The sequence below is a fragment of the Schistocerca americana genome, chromosome 1 (assembly GCF_021461395.2).
Source record: "Schistocerca americana isolate TAMUIC-IGC-003095 chromosome 1, iqSchAmer2.1, whole genome shotgun sequence".
Lineage (NCBI taxonomy): Eukaryota > Metazoa > Arthropoda > Insecta > Orthoptera > Acrididae > Schistocerca > Schistocerca americana.
The window spans coordinates 990,776,110-990,792,977 of NC_060119.1; the positions used below are offsets into that span (position 1 = coordinate 990,776,110).

At 42.6% G+C, this 16,868-nt stretch overlaps 1 protein-coding gene across 1 annotated transcript in view; it reads right to left on the reverse strand.

Annotated features, from left to right (window-relative positions):
• Positions 1-12,197: 12,197 nt before the first annotated feature.
• LOC124548574 (putative tyramine receptor 2) overlaps positions 12,198-16,868 on the reverse strand; it is a 96,820-nt gene continuing 92,149 nt past the window's right edge. Inside the window, exon 5 of the mRNA XM_047125181.1 lies at positions 12,198-14,451. Within this exon, the coding sequence (XP_046981137.1) occupies positions 14,042-14,451 (410 nt within the window). The 3' untranslated portion in view covers positions 12,198-14,041. The remainder of the gene's footprint in view (positions 14,452-16,868) is intronic.

Genomic DNA, 16,868 nt, shown 5'->3' on the forward strand with positions numbered 1-16,868 from the left:
AAAAAGGAGACAACAGTTCATACGATTTGCAGTACAATAAAATTACTAATGAGCTTCCAGTACGCAGGAATAATGATATGTTTATATGTCAGCAAGTTCTGTTAATCGGTTCAACGAAAAAGCAGCCAAAGTTCCAAATTTCACTTTTTGTTTTTCACTCGATGACTAGTTCTGAGCCGGGATGATTTAAAAATAGGTCACCGCTCAAAATTAGTCATCGAGTAAATAAAAACGTGAAATTTGTAACGTTGGTTGGTTGTTTGTTGTAGTGAAAGTTGTTTGTAACTTTGAACAGTTTATGCATCTACCATTGCATCCACCTCACGTTTTTCTTTTTCAATTTTACAAGTGTTTTCACACCTATTAAAAATTCACAAACAATAATTTTCAGGGTTACATGAACGGGATTAGGAATCTGTTTGAGTTTCTAATTCAAATAATTATTTTCTGCTAAAAGTCTTTTGTGGGTGGAATTTTTGAATCGACTGCAAACATTCTGATGAGATTACCATAGACATTCAGGTTCAATTAATTTTATCTTCGGCTGAGTAAACCAATATATGGCTTTCTCCGACATATTTCTCTCTAAAAGACCTTGAAGTTAAATGTTAGAGAGATTCAATCTCACACGTAGGCTTACCAGGAATCGTTCTTACCCCGAAACATTCGCAAATGAAAGAGGAAAATGATGAAACAGCAGTGGTACACTAAGTATCCTTGGCCACACATCAGACCAAAATAGGGAGTTAACGTTACATTATCATCCAGTTCTGAGCTATGCCGAAAGTTTCGTGTCTCTAATTCACCGTGTAGTTAGTTTGAAATTAATTGCCAAGTTTGTTGTACCGGTAAGACAAACAGAAGAAAAAAGAAATACCCTTCGTCACACACTAGACACGAACGTGAGTTGATAGTGCTTTCTCATCCAGTTAAAAGCCGTGTTGAACGTTTCGAGCCTCTAGCTTGTCGGGAAGTTATTTCAGTTCCCAAATGTTCACCGAATAGGCAAACAGACGAGAAACGGATTAAAATAGAACTTATTATCCTGTATTTCGCAAGAGTTTCGCCTGGTTGTTAAGATAATCATGGAGCTGGAAATTCCCTCACAAATATTCCCGACTGACCCTCTACCAACTCGCCTGATATTTGTCTGAAAACTTCCTGATACTGCCGTGAATCTACTCGATCAAGCTGCACTGCCTGTATATCCAAGCTGTTTCCGGGACTAAATGTCAGCTTTGCTTTTTCTCGCACCCTGTCATATAAACACACACACACACACACGCTGGACTATCACGTTTGTGTTTGGGTTACAATCTCTGAGAAAAGCTTCAGTTACCAAATCTTCAGGCAGTGGCGTAAAACTTATTGAACTTGCAGCTTAGTGTGTTCATCAGTATCAAGCCTTTTTCTCTCACTTGGAACCGTCATTTTTTACAGGCCTCTACAACTTTTATTCACGTGATGCTTTTTTACTTTAACCAGATAGTGTAGCGTCCGCCTTTAATTTTCTCACCGACTAAGCTATGTACAGTCAGTTTAGAATATCAACATATGACGGTGTAGATTTTGTACGTGGTTAGGTCGAAAAGAGCACATTGTTTAGCACTCCGGGCTTCATTCGCCAGAAGGTCAGCTACTGGAAGCAACTGCAAATACAACTGCCATGACTGGGATCCATAACGAATACTTATATTTGAGAAGAGATAATGTCACTATGCACACAGGATATTACGAAATGTGTGTCAGTTAGTGACGACGTGAATTTATTATTGTAGAGGTCATCTTGTGTGGATGAAAATAATGAAAACATAAAATATAGTATCCAAAATTGTTCGTAATGGACCAGTGAGCAGCAAAACTATCTTGTGGATGTAAGTAAACATCTGGATGAAGATGGGAGTAAATTTTTGTGCGTCATATAAATTTTGTGAGGTCGTGTGCTGCGTTTAGTCTAACATTCGTGCAATAACATTCGTAATCTGACAGCAAAATATATCATAGCTGAAACACTGTTGAAAACTAAAGATCACTGTACATCGATTCTCGTCTTGAGCTTTTACCGTTTTGAACATTATTCTGCAGTGAGCTTTCTTTGGGATGTTAAGGAAGAGTAGGTTAAACGCAAAAGAATAATTAACATAAAGCAGAAAATAAGTGTTTTAGTGTATTTCAAGGAACTTAACTTTTTCCATCATTTAGTTGATAGTCAACTGATGTTTTCACCTCTCAAGAAGATCGCAGAGTCTCCGAGACAGAACAAGGTAGGGATGATAATGTTGAATAAACTGATAGATCAGCGTCAGTGTGCTTCTTGGAATCGATAATAATTGAAGTCAACGAATCTAAGAAAGGAATCACAGATAGAAATCTACATCAAGATAGTTAAGCCATCCGATTTCACACACGCACTAGTGTGTTAGCAGCTGCCAGTAAGTGTTACGTAAATCAAATAGTTCCCGTTAATTCGGAAGTGTTGCTGCATTTCATAACATATTTTGTGTGGGATATTTCTGCAAACAACTGTGTAGACGGAAAACAGCATTGAGGATCTATTTGATCCGTCAGTTCATTCAGATAGATAGTGTAACATACATTACGTTAATGTTGTGTCATGTCACAATTAGCCTTGTTAATGGTGCCGATCCGATGTGGAAGAGAGGCCAAAAGCTTCTTCGGGTATGCCATATGCAGCATAAAGCAATTTATTGATGGTAAGATCGCGCAGATCTAACGGTTTGAGGGGATTTTGATTGTATACGAGGTGTGGCTAGAAAAAAACCGGACTAGTACTGGTGAAACAATAAAACGAATGCAATAAGGCTGAAAGTCGCGTGGCCTGTCACGTGACTCCCGCTCCGCCTACTGCTCGAGTTTCATCTGCCTCCTGCACTCAGTCTGCCCGTGGCGTCTGTTTTAAGTAGTTGACGTTTTGTATGTGCGTCGGAAAATGTTGAGTGTACAGAAAGAACAGCGTGTTAACATCAAATTTTGTTTCAAACTAGGAAAATCTGCAAGTGAAACGTTTGTAATGTTACAACAAGTGTACGGCGATGATTGTTTATCGCGAACACAAGTGTTTGAGTGGTTTAAACGATTTAAAGATGGCCGCGAAGACACCAGTGATGACACTCGCACTGGCAGACCATTGTCAGCAAAAACTGATGCAAACATTGAAAAAATCGGTAAACTTGTTCGACAAGATCGCCGCTTAACAATCAGAGCAGTGTCTGAGTTAACAGGAGTTGACTTGTTGTCTTGTCGAACAAGTTTACCGATTTTTTCAATGTTTGCATCAGTTTTTGCTGACAATGGTCTGCCAGTGCGAGTGTCATCACTGGTGTCTTCGCGGCCATCTTTAAATCGTTTAAACCACTCAAACACTTGTGTTCGCGATAAACAATCATCGCCGTACACTTGTTGTAACATTACACACGTTTCACTTGCAGATTTTCCTAGTTTGAAACAAAATTTGATGTTAACACGCTGTTCTTTCTGTACTCAACATTTTCCGACGCACAGACAAAACGTCAACTACTTAAAACAGACGCCACGGGCAGACTGAGTGCAGGAGGCAGATGAAACTCGAGCAGTAGGCGGAGCGGGAGTCACGTGACAGGCCACGCGACTTTCAGCCTTATTGCATTCGTTTTATTGTTTCACCAGTACTAGTCCGGTTTTTTTCTAGCCACACCCCGTATTTCACTCGTCGTTTCATGTAACCCCAGGCACACACGTCTCAAGCATTTCTTATGGGATTAGTGTCAGGCTATATAGTGCGCCAGTCGAGTTGCCACCGGTTACTGAAATAAAGTCATGCCTAATGAGACGGTCTGATGAACAAAGAAAGACCGACTTTTTTCACATATGTTTAGAACTCCATTTCAATGGTTACATGATCGTTTCAAAGTACTCCCCTCCAACGTTAATAGATTTTATGGAGTCTTAGAACACATGGCGCAGCCCATTTATTTGTCAGATCCTTGACAATCGCCTCACTTTTCTTGAGAACTGCTTCAGATGTCTCATATCGAATTACCTAAAGCTTTGCGTTTAGTGATGGGTGTAAAAGATCGCAGGGTGGAAGGTCGGAGCTATGAGGTGGATGTGCTACAATGTTGAACTCAGCCATAAACGGCATGACTTCATCAGCGACGTGATGCAGTGCATTGTCGTGATGAAGTCGCCAGCCAGTCCCTGAAAGATCTGGTCGTTTGCTTGCGGTGTACTTCCTCAGTTCAGCCAATACTGCCGTGTAGTATGCTGCTATAGCAGTAGTGTGAGAGGGAACTGTATGCTGATAAATCATTCCATGATAGTCAGAAAATGTGATAACCATCGCTTTCCCTGAAGATAGAACAACTTTCGTCTTTTCTTTTTTTATGGTGGCGAATATGGTGATTTCCACGCTGAGCCGGCTCTTTTCCCTTCAGAGTCATAAAGATGCAGGCAAGACTCATCGCCGGTAATAAGTGATTCCAGAAATGGATCCCTTCCATCAGCAAAGGTACGCACCATCTCACGGCTTGTATTCTTTCGCACCGCCTTTGGTTCGGCAGTGAACAGATTATCTTAGAGGTACCGGCATATGAAAATCTCTTCACCGAGGTTATGTAATGGTATCTGCCGATCCTCAAAGACAATCACAGCAGCTGTGTTGATGTTGACCTCAGTCGTAGCAGAAGACGAAACATCAGGTCCAAATTGCCTGATACAAAAATGTCGGCGTTCTTCGAAATACCGATATGAGAGTACTTCCGCCTGTAGACATTATACGTAAAAACCTGATCTTTTCAAGTATCTCCGGTACAGACGGGAAATGATCATGGAAGCTACAGGAAAAAATCAGTCTCAGTCTTTGTTGATCAGCCCTCGTACAATCCTGCAATCAGCTACTGGTTAATTCTAGTGCTGAAGACGTTCAGCCACGTGCATCGCCCTGAGCAGAGGCGTTTTGCGAGGCACCCGATTATAAATCTCCACTGAATGTATTTCCCTTCCCAATCATCGTTCAGAAAGTGGTTGAGACGGAACTGCTTTCACAGGCGGGTTTGAAATGATCTTTCATTTTACAAACTACTCTGTGGCCAGAGTCATTTATAGGTTGTGAAACCTTTTTCCGAACCACGTTGGTTAGGACAGTTTCACGATCTCTGTACCTTACGCTGTGCAACATTACTGCGAGTGATACAGCATTCATTGCAGATTCAGTCCGCGTTCATACACCGACAAATCGGGCAAGTTCACTCATGTTGTGATTATGACCACGTCCAAAAACACGTCTCCCCGCCGACACACCTTATCGTGCTGATTTCATACAACTGGCTGGTACATATACACCATTTCACACACATAGCTGACATCAACCATCAACAGTGGTGGAGGGGAGGGGGGTTCACATGGCTTGCCAGTACTTGTCCTACACGATCCGCAACGTTCCATAGCGACCAGTTTGCTCTTTTAATGGGGTGATTAATATATTATTAGGTGAGCTTATTTCTATGTTGCGTGTGCCATGTCTGCCCTTACCGACAGTCACATCGAGGGTCAATGACGTTCAGTCTACGACGTTCCGTAGGTTCTCCGGTGCGGTGATCGGCCGGCGAGTGACGTGGTCGTTGACTGGCAGTGGGGCAACCTGGAAGCGTGGTTGGGGAGGCATAGCTGGTCTGCCGGGAGAACTGGCCTGGAACAGGTGGTGTGCTCTGCGTCCTGCTCAAGCAGTGTTACTCCAGAAGTATCAGGCCTTGATTCGAAAACGTGAAAACTGTATGTTGTGGCTATGTAAGCACGTACTAAACGTAATGTGCATTAAGGTATGATTGTACTGAGCCTCTGCTGAAGTTTACTGAAGAAGGTACTTGGAACGGTTCACCGCTGTTTTTCACCGTCTCTCTCTTGTGAAATACCGAGTACTGTTTGTGGTTCAGAGACAAGACGCTGAAGTTAATAATGGACAGTCCTTTGCAATGTGTCAATTTTATTTTAAAAGAAACAACAGAAGCCATTCTTATAAGGCGCCAAAATAATAGACTGGTGTTTCCCTAACTGTTTTCGTAGCAGTCTGGCGCTACTGAAAAATGTTCAAATGTGTATGAAATCTTATGGGACTTAACTGCTAAGGTCATCAGTTCCTAAGCTTACACACTACTTACCTAAATTATCCTAAGGACAAACAGACACACTCATGCCCGAGGGAGGACTTGAACCTCTGCCGGGCCCAGCCGCACGGTTGATGACTGCAGCGCCGTAGGCAGCTCGGCTAATCCCGCGCGGCGGCGCTACTGACATCGTTACGGTTTCTTACATATTACTTGTTCAGCTGATGATATTTTATTGTTTCCTGTGTTACATATAACTGTTGCAAGTCAATGAAACCATCGTCTAAGTGATACGACCTGTGCTTCAGTAAACGGCAAACATTCTATATACACGTTCTGGGCTGCTGAAATACTGGACAGGATTGTGGCAGCTCTTGACGCTAGTTGCAACAGAATAGAAGCAATATTTTGTATTCATTATAAACTTCTCCATTTCTGTAAATGATGCTGTAAAAGGGCATTCGTCTACTGGGTTCAAACTTGGATCGATGAGCGAGTGGGTTTCATGATTATGGTTTGTTCTATAAGAGGGATAAATCAAGGTGATCGTTGTACGAATGCGTGGTTTGTGTTCTTTCTGACATATCCGAAAGAAAAGGTTCCACACGGAAGCTGCAGCTGTGATACATGTTATGTAAATTCAAGGCGGAGGTGGTAGAAAGGAAAGGAAAGGAAAGGAAAGGAAAGGAAAGGTAAGGAAATGGAGTAACTATTGATGTCACCTGCATCGGGACTTTAAGGGGAACCAGCGGCGACGAGTGAAAATGTGTGGAGGACCAGAACTCGAATCCGGGATCTTCTGCTTACTGCTTAGTAGACAGTTGTGTAAACCACTGCGCCACCCGGACACAATGTTGACCGCAACTGCTCGGACTATGTCGGCACTCCCCTCGACCGAGCCATACTCCTACATAGTGTGGGTGCTCAGGTACGTTCGATATCCTGTGGAAATCTCAAAGTAGCGAGCACTGGGATCAGGGACAGGGACTGCGGATAGGTGGTGCTTGGTGGGAGAGCGGGTCGGCCGAGGGACGTGCCGAGGGAGTATGAGCAGCTGCGATAAACATCGTGTCCGGGTGGCGCAGTGGTTCACGCAACTGCCTAGTATGCAGGAGATGGCAGCTTCGAGTCTTGGCCCATCTGACGTTCCCTCTCCCCTTTTGTTGTCGCTGTTGATGTTGAGCCGCTACTGCTACAGCTCAGTCGGTGGAATGGAGACGCGACGCGCAGTGATGGTTGTCCCTGTCGGATAACGTGGAACAGCACCTGAAAATCTCTAAAGAAAATTGTTCCTGTCGAAATGTATGAGAGTCCGTTTACGAGTCCGCACAGTCTTCTCAGCGACGCGAACTGCTGATTTTAATTGTCTGTTGTGGTTTTATGATGATTTTATATGCCCAGTTAGTTAGTTATTGCAGTATTTAGTGAATCATTCGTCACCGGCGTCGTTTCACACCACTAAAGTGAGGAAAAATTCATTTGCGGTTCAGTATCAGTGGTTGTTGTTACGTTGCTAGGCAAAATTGTTCACTACGGCACGACGCAAATCCCGAGATAATCTATAATGCTATCTTGCTTTCGTGCGTCGAAATATTATTTCGGCAAAACACTCCTTTCAATGCTCAATGTTCGTCAAGTCACTCTTTCAACTAAAATGTTCACAGTTAATTAATTTTGATCATCAACTACAGACAGTTCAATTAATGATGGAGCCAACACGTGAGATTTCCATTATTGACGAACAATTTTATTGTTCCTTCTTATCAGTTAGTTTATAATCATCACACCACACGCACACCGATGGATCAGATCAATTACGATTCTTCTCAGTTAGGTGATCGTGACAATTACGACAACTTTTACAATCGACGTATTTGTATTATCTTCGTGTAGTCATATTAATGTCTCCTACTCAAGGCTAATCAGGTATTGCAGTCTTCGATACTATGTCCATTCTTCGTTGTAACTATTCACTTTGATGAAGGTTGAGTCCAACAATAATATCTCCAATAATTAAAGTTCATTAACTCGTCGTACACTATCAGAATATCACTTCAGTTCAAGTTCTCAAGTCAGAATAACTGAGAACAAAGTCCGCGCATCTCTATTACGCAATAGTACCTTTTTTTAAGAGAAACAATCTCGCAGCGTTCCGTTTGTAGTACTGTAACAAACGGTGCTCTCTCACGACTTGATAGCAAGGAAGCTAGCGACTAACATTTCCATGATCGAGCATTGTAGACGCACTAAATTTCCTTTTCGCAGCGTTTATACTCTCTTTCACAATAAATGTTATCTCTGACCGTCATATTACTTTTGACTTAACTTTCATCGTGCTGATTTGCAGTTATTACAAAGATGTTTGACAGTTAATTAAAAATAACCTTTCTTTCTATCTAGCTTTATATCATGACATACCTAGTAATTATTGAAATTGGAGTTCATCAAAACTTTAAGGTGTTATATTATTGTCAAAGTTGTCGTACCTGTCAGGATAACACTGTTCCCTACTTTAAATTATCGTGACATTCTTGTTTGGGTTTTCGGGTTTCTTCAGGTGTTACATCCACCACATATTTTCACTTGTTGGCACTGATTCCGCGTAAAGTCCCGATGCAGCTGACATCATTAGTTCCTTCCTTTTCCATTTCTTTCTCCTCCCTCCACCTTCTATTTACATAGCAAGATTATTGTATTATGCTTTTATAAAAGTAGTAATTTTGGATTTTACATTTGTTGCTTTTAGATAATCTTGTCTTAATCATGTCGTGTTAAGTCTAATTTTTTTGTCTTTGTTTCCTTTTATAAGATTTTGCTGCAACAGGTCTAGGTCCGTAAGTGGCCATGATGGTAATTTAAATTTTTGTAGCTTCATCCTGTTAGTTCTTCTTACATTAACTGGCAGTCATTACATTGTACGAGTTCCGCTATTTATACTTTGGGTCACTGATGTGGAATTTGATGATCGATAAATTTGACCTTGTATTGTACACGCAATCAATTCACGGCACGAGTAATTATTTTGGCCCAGTTCGCTGATTCCATAACATAGGTAAGTAAACGTTTTCGCTATTCACATGTTGTTTTCGCAGTAGCGGGCTGTAAGAGGTCCATGACTAAGGAATTTATTGCTACCGCACTCGAGCAGATGTAACTTCGATGGATTGCTCACGTGCTGCCTGCGATATTAAAGCTACAATACAATCGCAGACCAGGGACCAGTGTCGGGAGCAGCAGTAGTGGTAGTAGCTCGCAGTCGGGCTGTTGGGTCAGGTCACTCTTAGAGAGCAATCGTCTAGTTGTATAGCTCACAGAGAGCACTTGTGTCCTGTATGTAATTACGAAGGCCGGTCGTGGACAACGATGACGGTGCCTGAGAGATGTAGTATAAGGTAAAAGCAAAAATTATTATTATTTATTGCTGCGCGCATATGTTATTTGCAACAGCTCATTTTGTACTATTGTTATATCAAAGTCACATATACTTATTTTCAATAATTTTTCAGTAATAATCTTTGTTAAAGATAACTTCTGACAGTCATTCATCTGAATTAAAAGTTTTTAGTAATTTCTCCTATCCATAGACATTCTAATTATCGTAAATAAAATCAGTTGTTTTTCCTACATAACTAAATCTAGTGGCCACCATTGCACTGTGCTGTGCCAGAAAAATTTCTTGTAGGAGCAGATGTATTCGCGTAATCCGGCGACTTCATTAAGGTAAGAATTTTCAGTTTATTCATGATGACTTTTCAGGACCATGACGCAGCATTCTTGACGTCTAGATTTTCCAGTTTAGATTCACAGTCAGTTAATTATTGAAAGGTTATACAGGGTGAGTCACCCAACGTTACCGCTGGATATATTTCGTAAACCACATCAAATACTGACCAACCGATTCCACAGACCGAACGTGAGGAGAGGGGCTAGTGTAATTGTTTAATACAAACCATACAAAAATGCACGGAAGTATGTTTTTTAACACAAACCTACTTTTTTAAAAATGGAACCACGTTGGTTTTGTTAGCACATCTGAACATATAAACAAATACGTAATCAGTGCCGTTTGTTGCATTGTAAAATGTTAATTAACGTAATCAGTGCCGTTTGTTGCATTGTAAAATGTTAATTACATCCGGAGATATTGTAACCTAAAGTTGACGCTTGAAACCTCCGACGTTCAGTAGCGTGTTGTAACAAACAGGGACCACGGTCGGCGAGCAGCATCTGCAGGGACATGTTTACGATGACGACCGTGTCTACGAGTGTGGCTGTAGTGCACTGTTGTGGTTTGGTCTAGCTGTCGCAGTGTCCGCATGTAGCGCTTGCTGCTATTGTTATTCTGCATTCGTCTCCGCACGCAGGCCAACTGTAGTACACCGTGTTACCAGACGTCTGTGATAGTGTAGTGTTGTAGGAACTGTGACCATGGTGTATTCGAACTCTGAAAAGGCGGAGATGATACTCATATATGGCGAGTGTCGACGAAATGCAGCTGAAGCCTGCAGGGTGTATGCAGAACGGTACCCGGACAGAGAGCATCCAACGTGCCGCACATTGCAAAACATCTACCGCCAACTGTATGCAACAGGTATGGTCGTAGCACGCAAACGGGTCCGTAACAGGCCCGTCACAGGAGAAGCTGGTGCAATTGGTGTGTTAGCTGCTGTTGCCATGAACCCACACATGAGTACACGGGATATTGCGAGAGCCGGTGGACTGAGTCAAAGTAGTGTCATGCGCATACTGCATCGTCACCACTTTCACCCGTTTCATGTGTCGCTACATTAGCAATTACATGGTGATGACTTCAATCGTCGAGTGCAATTCTGTCAATGGGCATTAACAGAGATTGCGTTGCAGCTGTACCTGTTTACCGATGAAGCGGGTTTCAAAAACCACGGGGCAGTGAATCTACGGAAGATGCATTACTGGTCCGTGGACAATCCTCGCTGGCTCAGACAGGTAGAGCGACAGCGACCGTGGACTGTAAATGTATGGTGCGGAGTCATTGGCGACCACCTCATTGGTCCTCACTTCATTGCAGGGGCCCAAATAGCTGCAACATACATCGCGTTTCTACAGAATGATCTTGCAACGTTGCTCGAAAATGTCCCACTGGAAACGCCTCGACGTATGTGGTATCAGCATGATGGTACACCTGCACATTCCGCAATTAAGACTAGGCTGATCCTTGACAGGATGTTCGACGGGCGTTTCATAGGACGTGGAGGACGCATAAATTGGCCAGCCCGTACTCCTGATCTTACACCTCTGTACTTCTTTCTGTGGGGTACGTTAAAGGAGAATGTGTACCGTGGTGTGCCTACAGCCCATAGGATATGAAACAACGTATTGTGGCAGCCTGCGGCGACATTACACCAGATGTACTGCAGCTTGTACGACATTCATTGCGCCAGAGATTGCAATTGTGTGCAGCAAATGATGGCCACCACATTGAACATCTATTGGCCTGACATGTCTGGACACACTCTATTCCACTCCGTAATTGAAAATGGAAGCCACGTGTTTACGTGTACCTCACCCCTCATGGGAATGTACACGTGCGTCAGTGAAAAAGACCAATAAAAAGGTGTTAGCACGTGGACGCAATGTGCTGTTCCAGTCGGTTCTGTACCTAAGGTCCATCGGTGCTCTCCGATACACACGATCGAACAGCGGAGGAGTGTTACTCAAGCGTGAACTTTAGGTTACAATATCTCCGGATGTAATTAACATTTTACAATGCAACAAACGGCACTGATTACGTATTTGTTTATATGTTCAGATGTGCTAACAAAACTAACGGGGTTCCATTTACAAAAACGTAGGTTTGTGGTAAAAAACATATTTCCGTGCATTTTTTATGGTTTGTATTAACCAATTACACTAGCCCCTCTCCTCACGTTCGGTCTGTGGAATCGATTCGTTAGTATTTGAAGTGGTTTACGAAATACATCCAGCGGTGATGTTAGGTGACTCACCCTGTATATATGAGTCACAATTTTATTGGGAGGATACGGAAATAATCTGTTGGGAGGTTAGAAGGCAAAGGGTCTGAAAATGGAATGGAGAATGGTAGTAAAACAACGTAGCTGTAACAGGAAATCTCATTTATTAAACTCATCAATATCATGAAAGAGCATCATTAGCTGTAGGCAAGTCGGGTCGCCAAGAGGTTGGGGGCGGGGCGAGTGGACTGGCAGCCCCTGGGGGGGCGGATGGGCTCAGTTACGCCATCCCCAGGGGTGGTCGGCCCACGTGAGCTGAGGACGAGTATAATCAGACACACTTGTACTCCTCCAGGAGTTGCACACTCAATGTGTACATACTTAACAATCCGACAAAGATATCACGTTCATTTTAGGAACTAATGAGCTAATTTGCTTTACTATGGTGTAGGTGGGAGAATTTTCATAAGCTTCCACAAATAATTTGTGGGCGTGTCTCGTTTCGAAAGCGGCAGATACATAGAGCGAATTACAGGATGTTCTTACACAGTTTACAGTTTTACAGACTGTGAGCAAAGACATCATTGAGCGTTTTCCATTAAGACTGTACTATGTCAACAGTATTCAGAAGTCTACAGATTATGAAAAATCGATACTGAAATGTATAAGTTATTGACTAATAAAGTGATGATCTTGCAAGACCACCATAATTTACATATCTTACAGAAATTGCAGTTGCTGTACAACTATGAACATATCCATTAGTGCCATAATATCGTATCAGAGAAACCAGATTACAGCGAAGGCCGTCACTCTTAATGGCAACTGTGAGAGATCTACTTGTAACTTCTACTACAGCTCGTGACTAGGCCTTCCCATCATGTATATCAGGACCCTGAACTTGTGAAGTATGTAGTTTACAATATACATAAAAATTTACATATTTTTACAAATAAAACTAGTAGTTATACTTTACAACAGTCAGTTTAGTATGTACAGAGGACTGAATGTCAGTCAGTCTCCCAATCTGCCTCATATCTACAGTACGAAATACGCAGATATTTGTAATGAAAAATTAGTCTTAGTACAGTAGAAAAAATGACAAGACGCTATGGTATAATGAGATACTCCCAAAACTTTTTATGTACATAAATAATACGATCCTAATATATATTATTAAAATACATTTGAAATGAAAATCTACTTAAAAAAATCTGCCTTTATTACACGAATCTCTTCAATACCACGATGTAAAGTTGGAGGTGGCAAGCTCAAACAATGGCAGGTAGGAATAAAGGAGCTTGAGCCACGAGAAATGTGTCTGTCTCCGTATATTCTGGAACTAAATTTATAGTAAGTTAATTATCTTTCCAGTTAGCTATGATAGTCTGACATCAGACGCGGCCTCAGACATCGAGGTGAATCTGTTAAAAAACTGCTTGTGAACTTTGTATTTTTATCTCTGTATTTAGAGAGAGAAACCCATATGTTGGAGGAGAACTGCTGATGACAGCACAATCGCCGATGGTGAAAGCCTCTGTCGAGAGTGACTTCTAAGACAAAGTTTTTGAGTTGTTTCAGTTACCATTGCTGTTAAATGTTCTCTTTGAAGGAACGAAGCCAGTTTTCGTTAGGTGACAGTTGAGTTTGTCCTTAGTTAAATTGTATGAGTGTCACAGTAATACACGAAATACTGAAGTACGTATAAATTCATGTCATCATGAAAGTCAAAGTGTTCCAGGATTAGTATCAATCATGAGCAGGCCGTACGTTAACGTCGCCACAATCAACGTTCCATAGGTGCATCAGAATCCCAAAATCGAGTTTTTCTGATTTTCCATCATCTTTATAACGTACGTTTCGAAATTTGGAAAATACTACAGGTTCAGAACACAGCCATTGTGAAGCCAACGAGTACTTCACTTCACACGATTAACACACATCTATATATCATAATCACAGCAAAGCTTTTGAAACTGCACAGGTAATTCATGTCTTGAAATGGAGCAGTTTTTTGAAAGCGCGACGGAAGTCGAGGTTGAAGATGGTGTAGATTATAGGGTTGAGTGCAGAGTTGACGTAGCCGAGCCACGTTATGAAGTTGCCGAGCTTGGGCGAGGGCTTGCAGCTGGGGTTGCAGAATGGGACGATGACGTACATGAGGAAGAAGGGTAGCCAGCAGACGACGAAGACGCCCATGATGATGCCCAGGGTGCGCGCGGCCCTGCGCTCCTTGGACAGCGAGATGCGCTGCTTCTCCTCGATGAACTGGTACACCGGCATCGACTTGGGCTGGACCGGCGTCGGCGGCGCCGTGCTGCCCTTCTGGCTGGCCGTGCGAGACCGCGGCGAGTCCGTCGCCGCCGTCGTAGTCGTCGTGGTCGTCGTGGTCGTCGTGCCTGCACGCACATCAAAGACGTTGCGGTTGATAACGGAAACAAGACTTACTAAAATCAAGATAAATGTCGGCTTAGAAAAAGCTTTCGACAAGGTGAAACGGTGCTAGATTCTCGAAGTTCTGAGAAAAATATCTGAGTGAGCTGTAGGGAAAGACTAATAATCCATACTACCATATTGAAAAGCCAAAGAAAGTGATACAGACATTCGTATTCAAATACAGAGTTATGTAAACAGGCAGAATACGGCGCTGCGGTTGGCAGGTGCTGTATGAGACAACAAGTGTTTGGGGCAGTTGTTCAATCAGTTACTTCTGCTACAATGGCAGGTTATCAACATTGAAGTGAGTTTGAACGTGGTGTTACAGTCGGCCCACGAGCGATGGGACACAGCATCTCTAAGGTAGCGATGAAGTGGGGATTTTCCCGAATGATCATTTCACGACTGTACCGTGAATATCAGGAATCGCAGCGGCTGGAAAAAGATCCAGCAAGAACGGGACCAACGACGACTGAAGAAAATCACTCAACGTGACGGAAGTGCAACCCTTCCACAAAGTGCTGCAGATTTCAATGCTGGGGCGTCAACAAGTGTCAGCGAGCGAACCATTCAAGGAATCATCATCGATATGGGCTTTCGGAGTCGAAGGTCCACTCGTGTACCCTTGATGATTGCACTACACAAAGCTTTATGCCTCGCCTGGGCCCGTCAACACTGACATTGGACTGTTGACGACTGGAAACATGTTGCCTGTTCTTTTTTATTTTTTTTGGTTGGACGACTGTAGTTTCAAATTGTGTCGAGCGGATGGACGTGCACGGGTATGGAGACAACCTCATGAATCCAAGGATCCTGCATGTCAGCAGGGGCTGCTCAAGCTGGTGGGGGCTCTTTAATGGTGTGGGGCGTCTGCAGTTGGAGTTATATGGGACACCCGATACGTCTAGATAGGACTCTGACAAGTGAAACGTACGTAAGAATCCTGTCTGATCCGGTGCATGCATTCATCTCCATTGTACATTCCTATGGACTAGGGCAGGAAAATGCAATACCCCGCACGTCCAGAATTGCTACAGAGCGGTTCCAGAAACACTCTTCTGAGTTTAAATTCTTCAGCTTGGCACAAAAATCTCCAGACCTGAACATTACTGAAATGCCTTGCAACATGCTGTTCAGAAGAGATCTCCGTCCTCTCGTAGTCTTACGGATTTGTGTGCAGCCTTGTAGGATTCACGGTGTTAATTCCCTCGAGCACTACTTCAGACATTAGTCGAGTCCATGACACGTCATGATGCAGCAGTTCTGCGTGCTCGTGGGGGACCTACACGATATCAGGCAAGTGTACCGGTTTCTCTGGCTTTTCAGTGTATTATAAATGCTATGGTAACTCTTTTACGTTTCCACGAGTGAACGGCCCGACTATAGCCATGAAATTTGGCATGACATTGCTTCAACCCTACTGACAAAGATAAGCTACTTTAAAAACTACTTAGTACAAGATATTTATCGATTTGGATAATATTACGCAAATTAAGGAAAAATATTTACTCTTAGAAAAAGTTATTTACTCTTCCGCTTTTGAACTTTATCACACTTGTAAAAATGCTATTACCGGTTGATAAGTTCTACGTAATATGTTTCAACGTAATCAATATATTGTTTACAATATACATAAATGACTTAGTTGACAACATCGGTAGCTCCGTGAGGCTATTTGCAGATGACACGGTTGTCTACAAGAAAGTAGCAACATCAGAAGACTCGTACGTACTCCAGGAGGACCTGCAGAGGATTAATGCATGGTGCGACAGCTGGCAGCTTTCCCTAAGCGTAGATAAATGTAATATAATGCGCATACATAGGGGCAGAAATCCATTCCAGTACGATTATGCCATAGGTGGTAAATCATTGGAAGCGGTAACGACCGTAAAATACTTAGGAGTTACTATCCGGAGCGATCTGAAGTGGAATGATCACATAAAACAAATAGTGGGAAAAGCAGGCGCCAGGTTGAGATTCATAGGAAGAATTCTAAGAAAATGTGACTCATCGACGAAAGAAGTAGCTTACGAAACGCTTGTTCGTCCGATTGTTGAGTATTGCTCATCAGTATGGGACCCTTACCAGGTTGGATTAATAGAAGAGATAGACATGATCCAGCGAAAAGCAGCGCGATTCGTCATGGGGACATTTAGTCAGCGCGAGAGCGTTACGGAGCTGCTGAACAAGCTCCAGTGGCGGACACTTCAAGAAAGGCGTTACGCAATACGGAGAGGTTTATTATCGAAATTACGAGAGAGCACATTCCGGGAAGAGATGGGCAACATATTACTACCGCCCACATATATCTCGCGTAATGATCACAACGAAAAGATCCGAGAAATTAGAGCAAATACGGAGACTTACAAGCAGTCGTTCT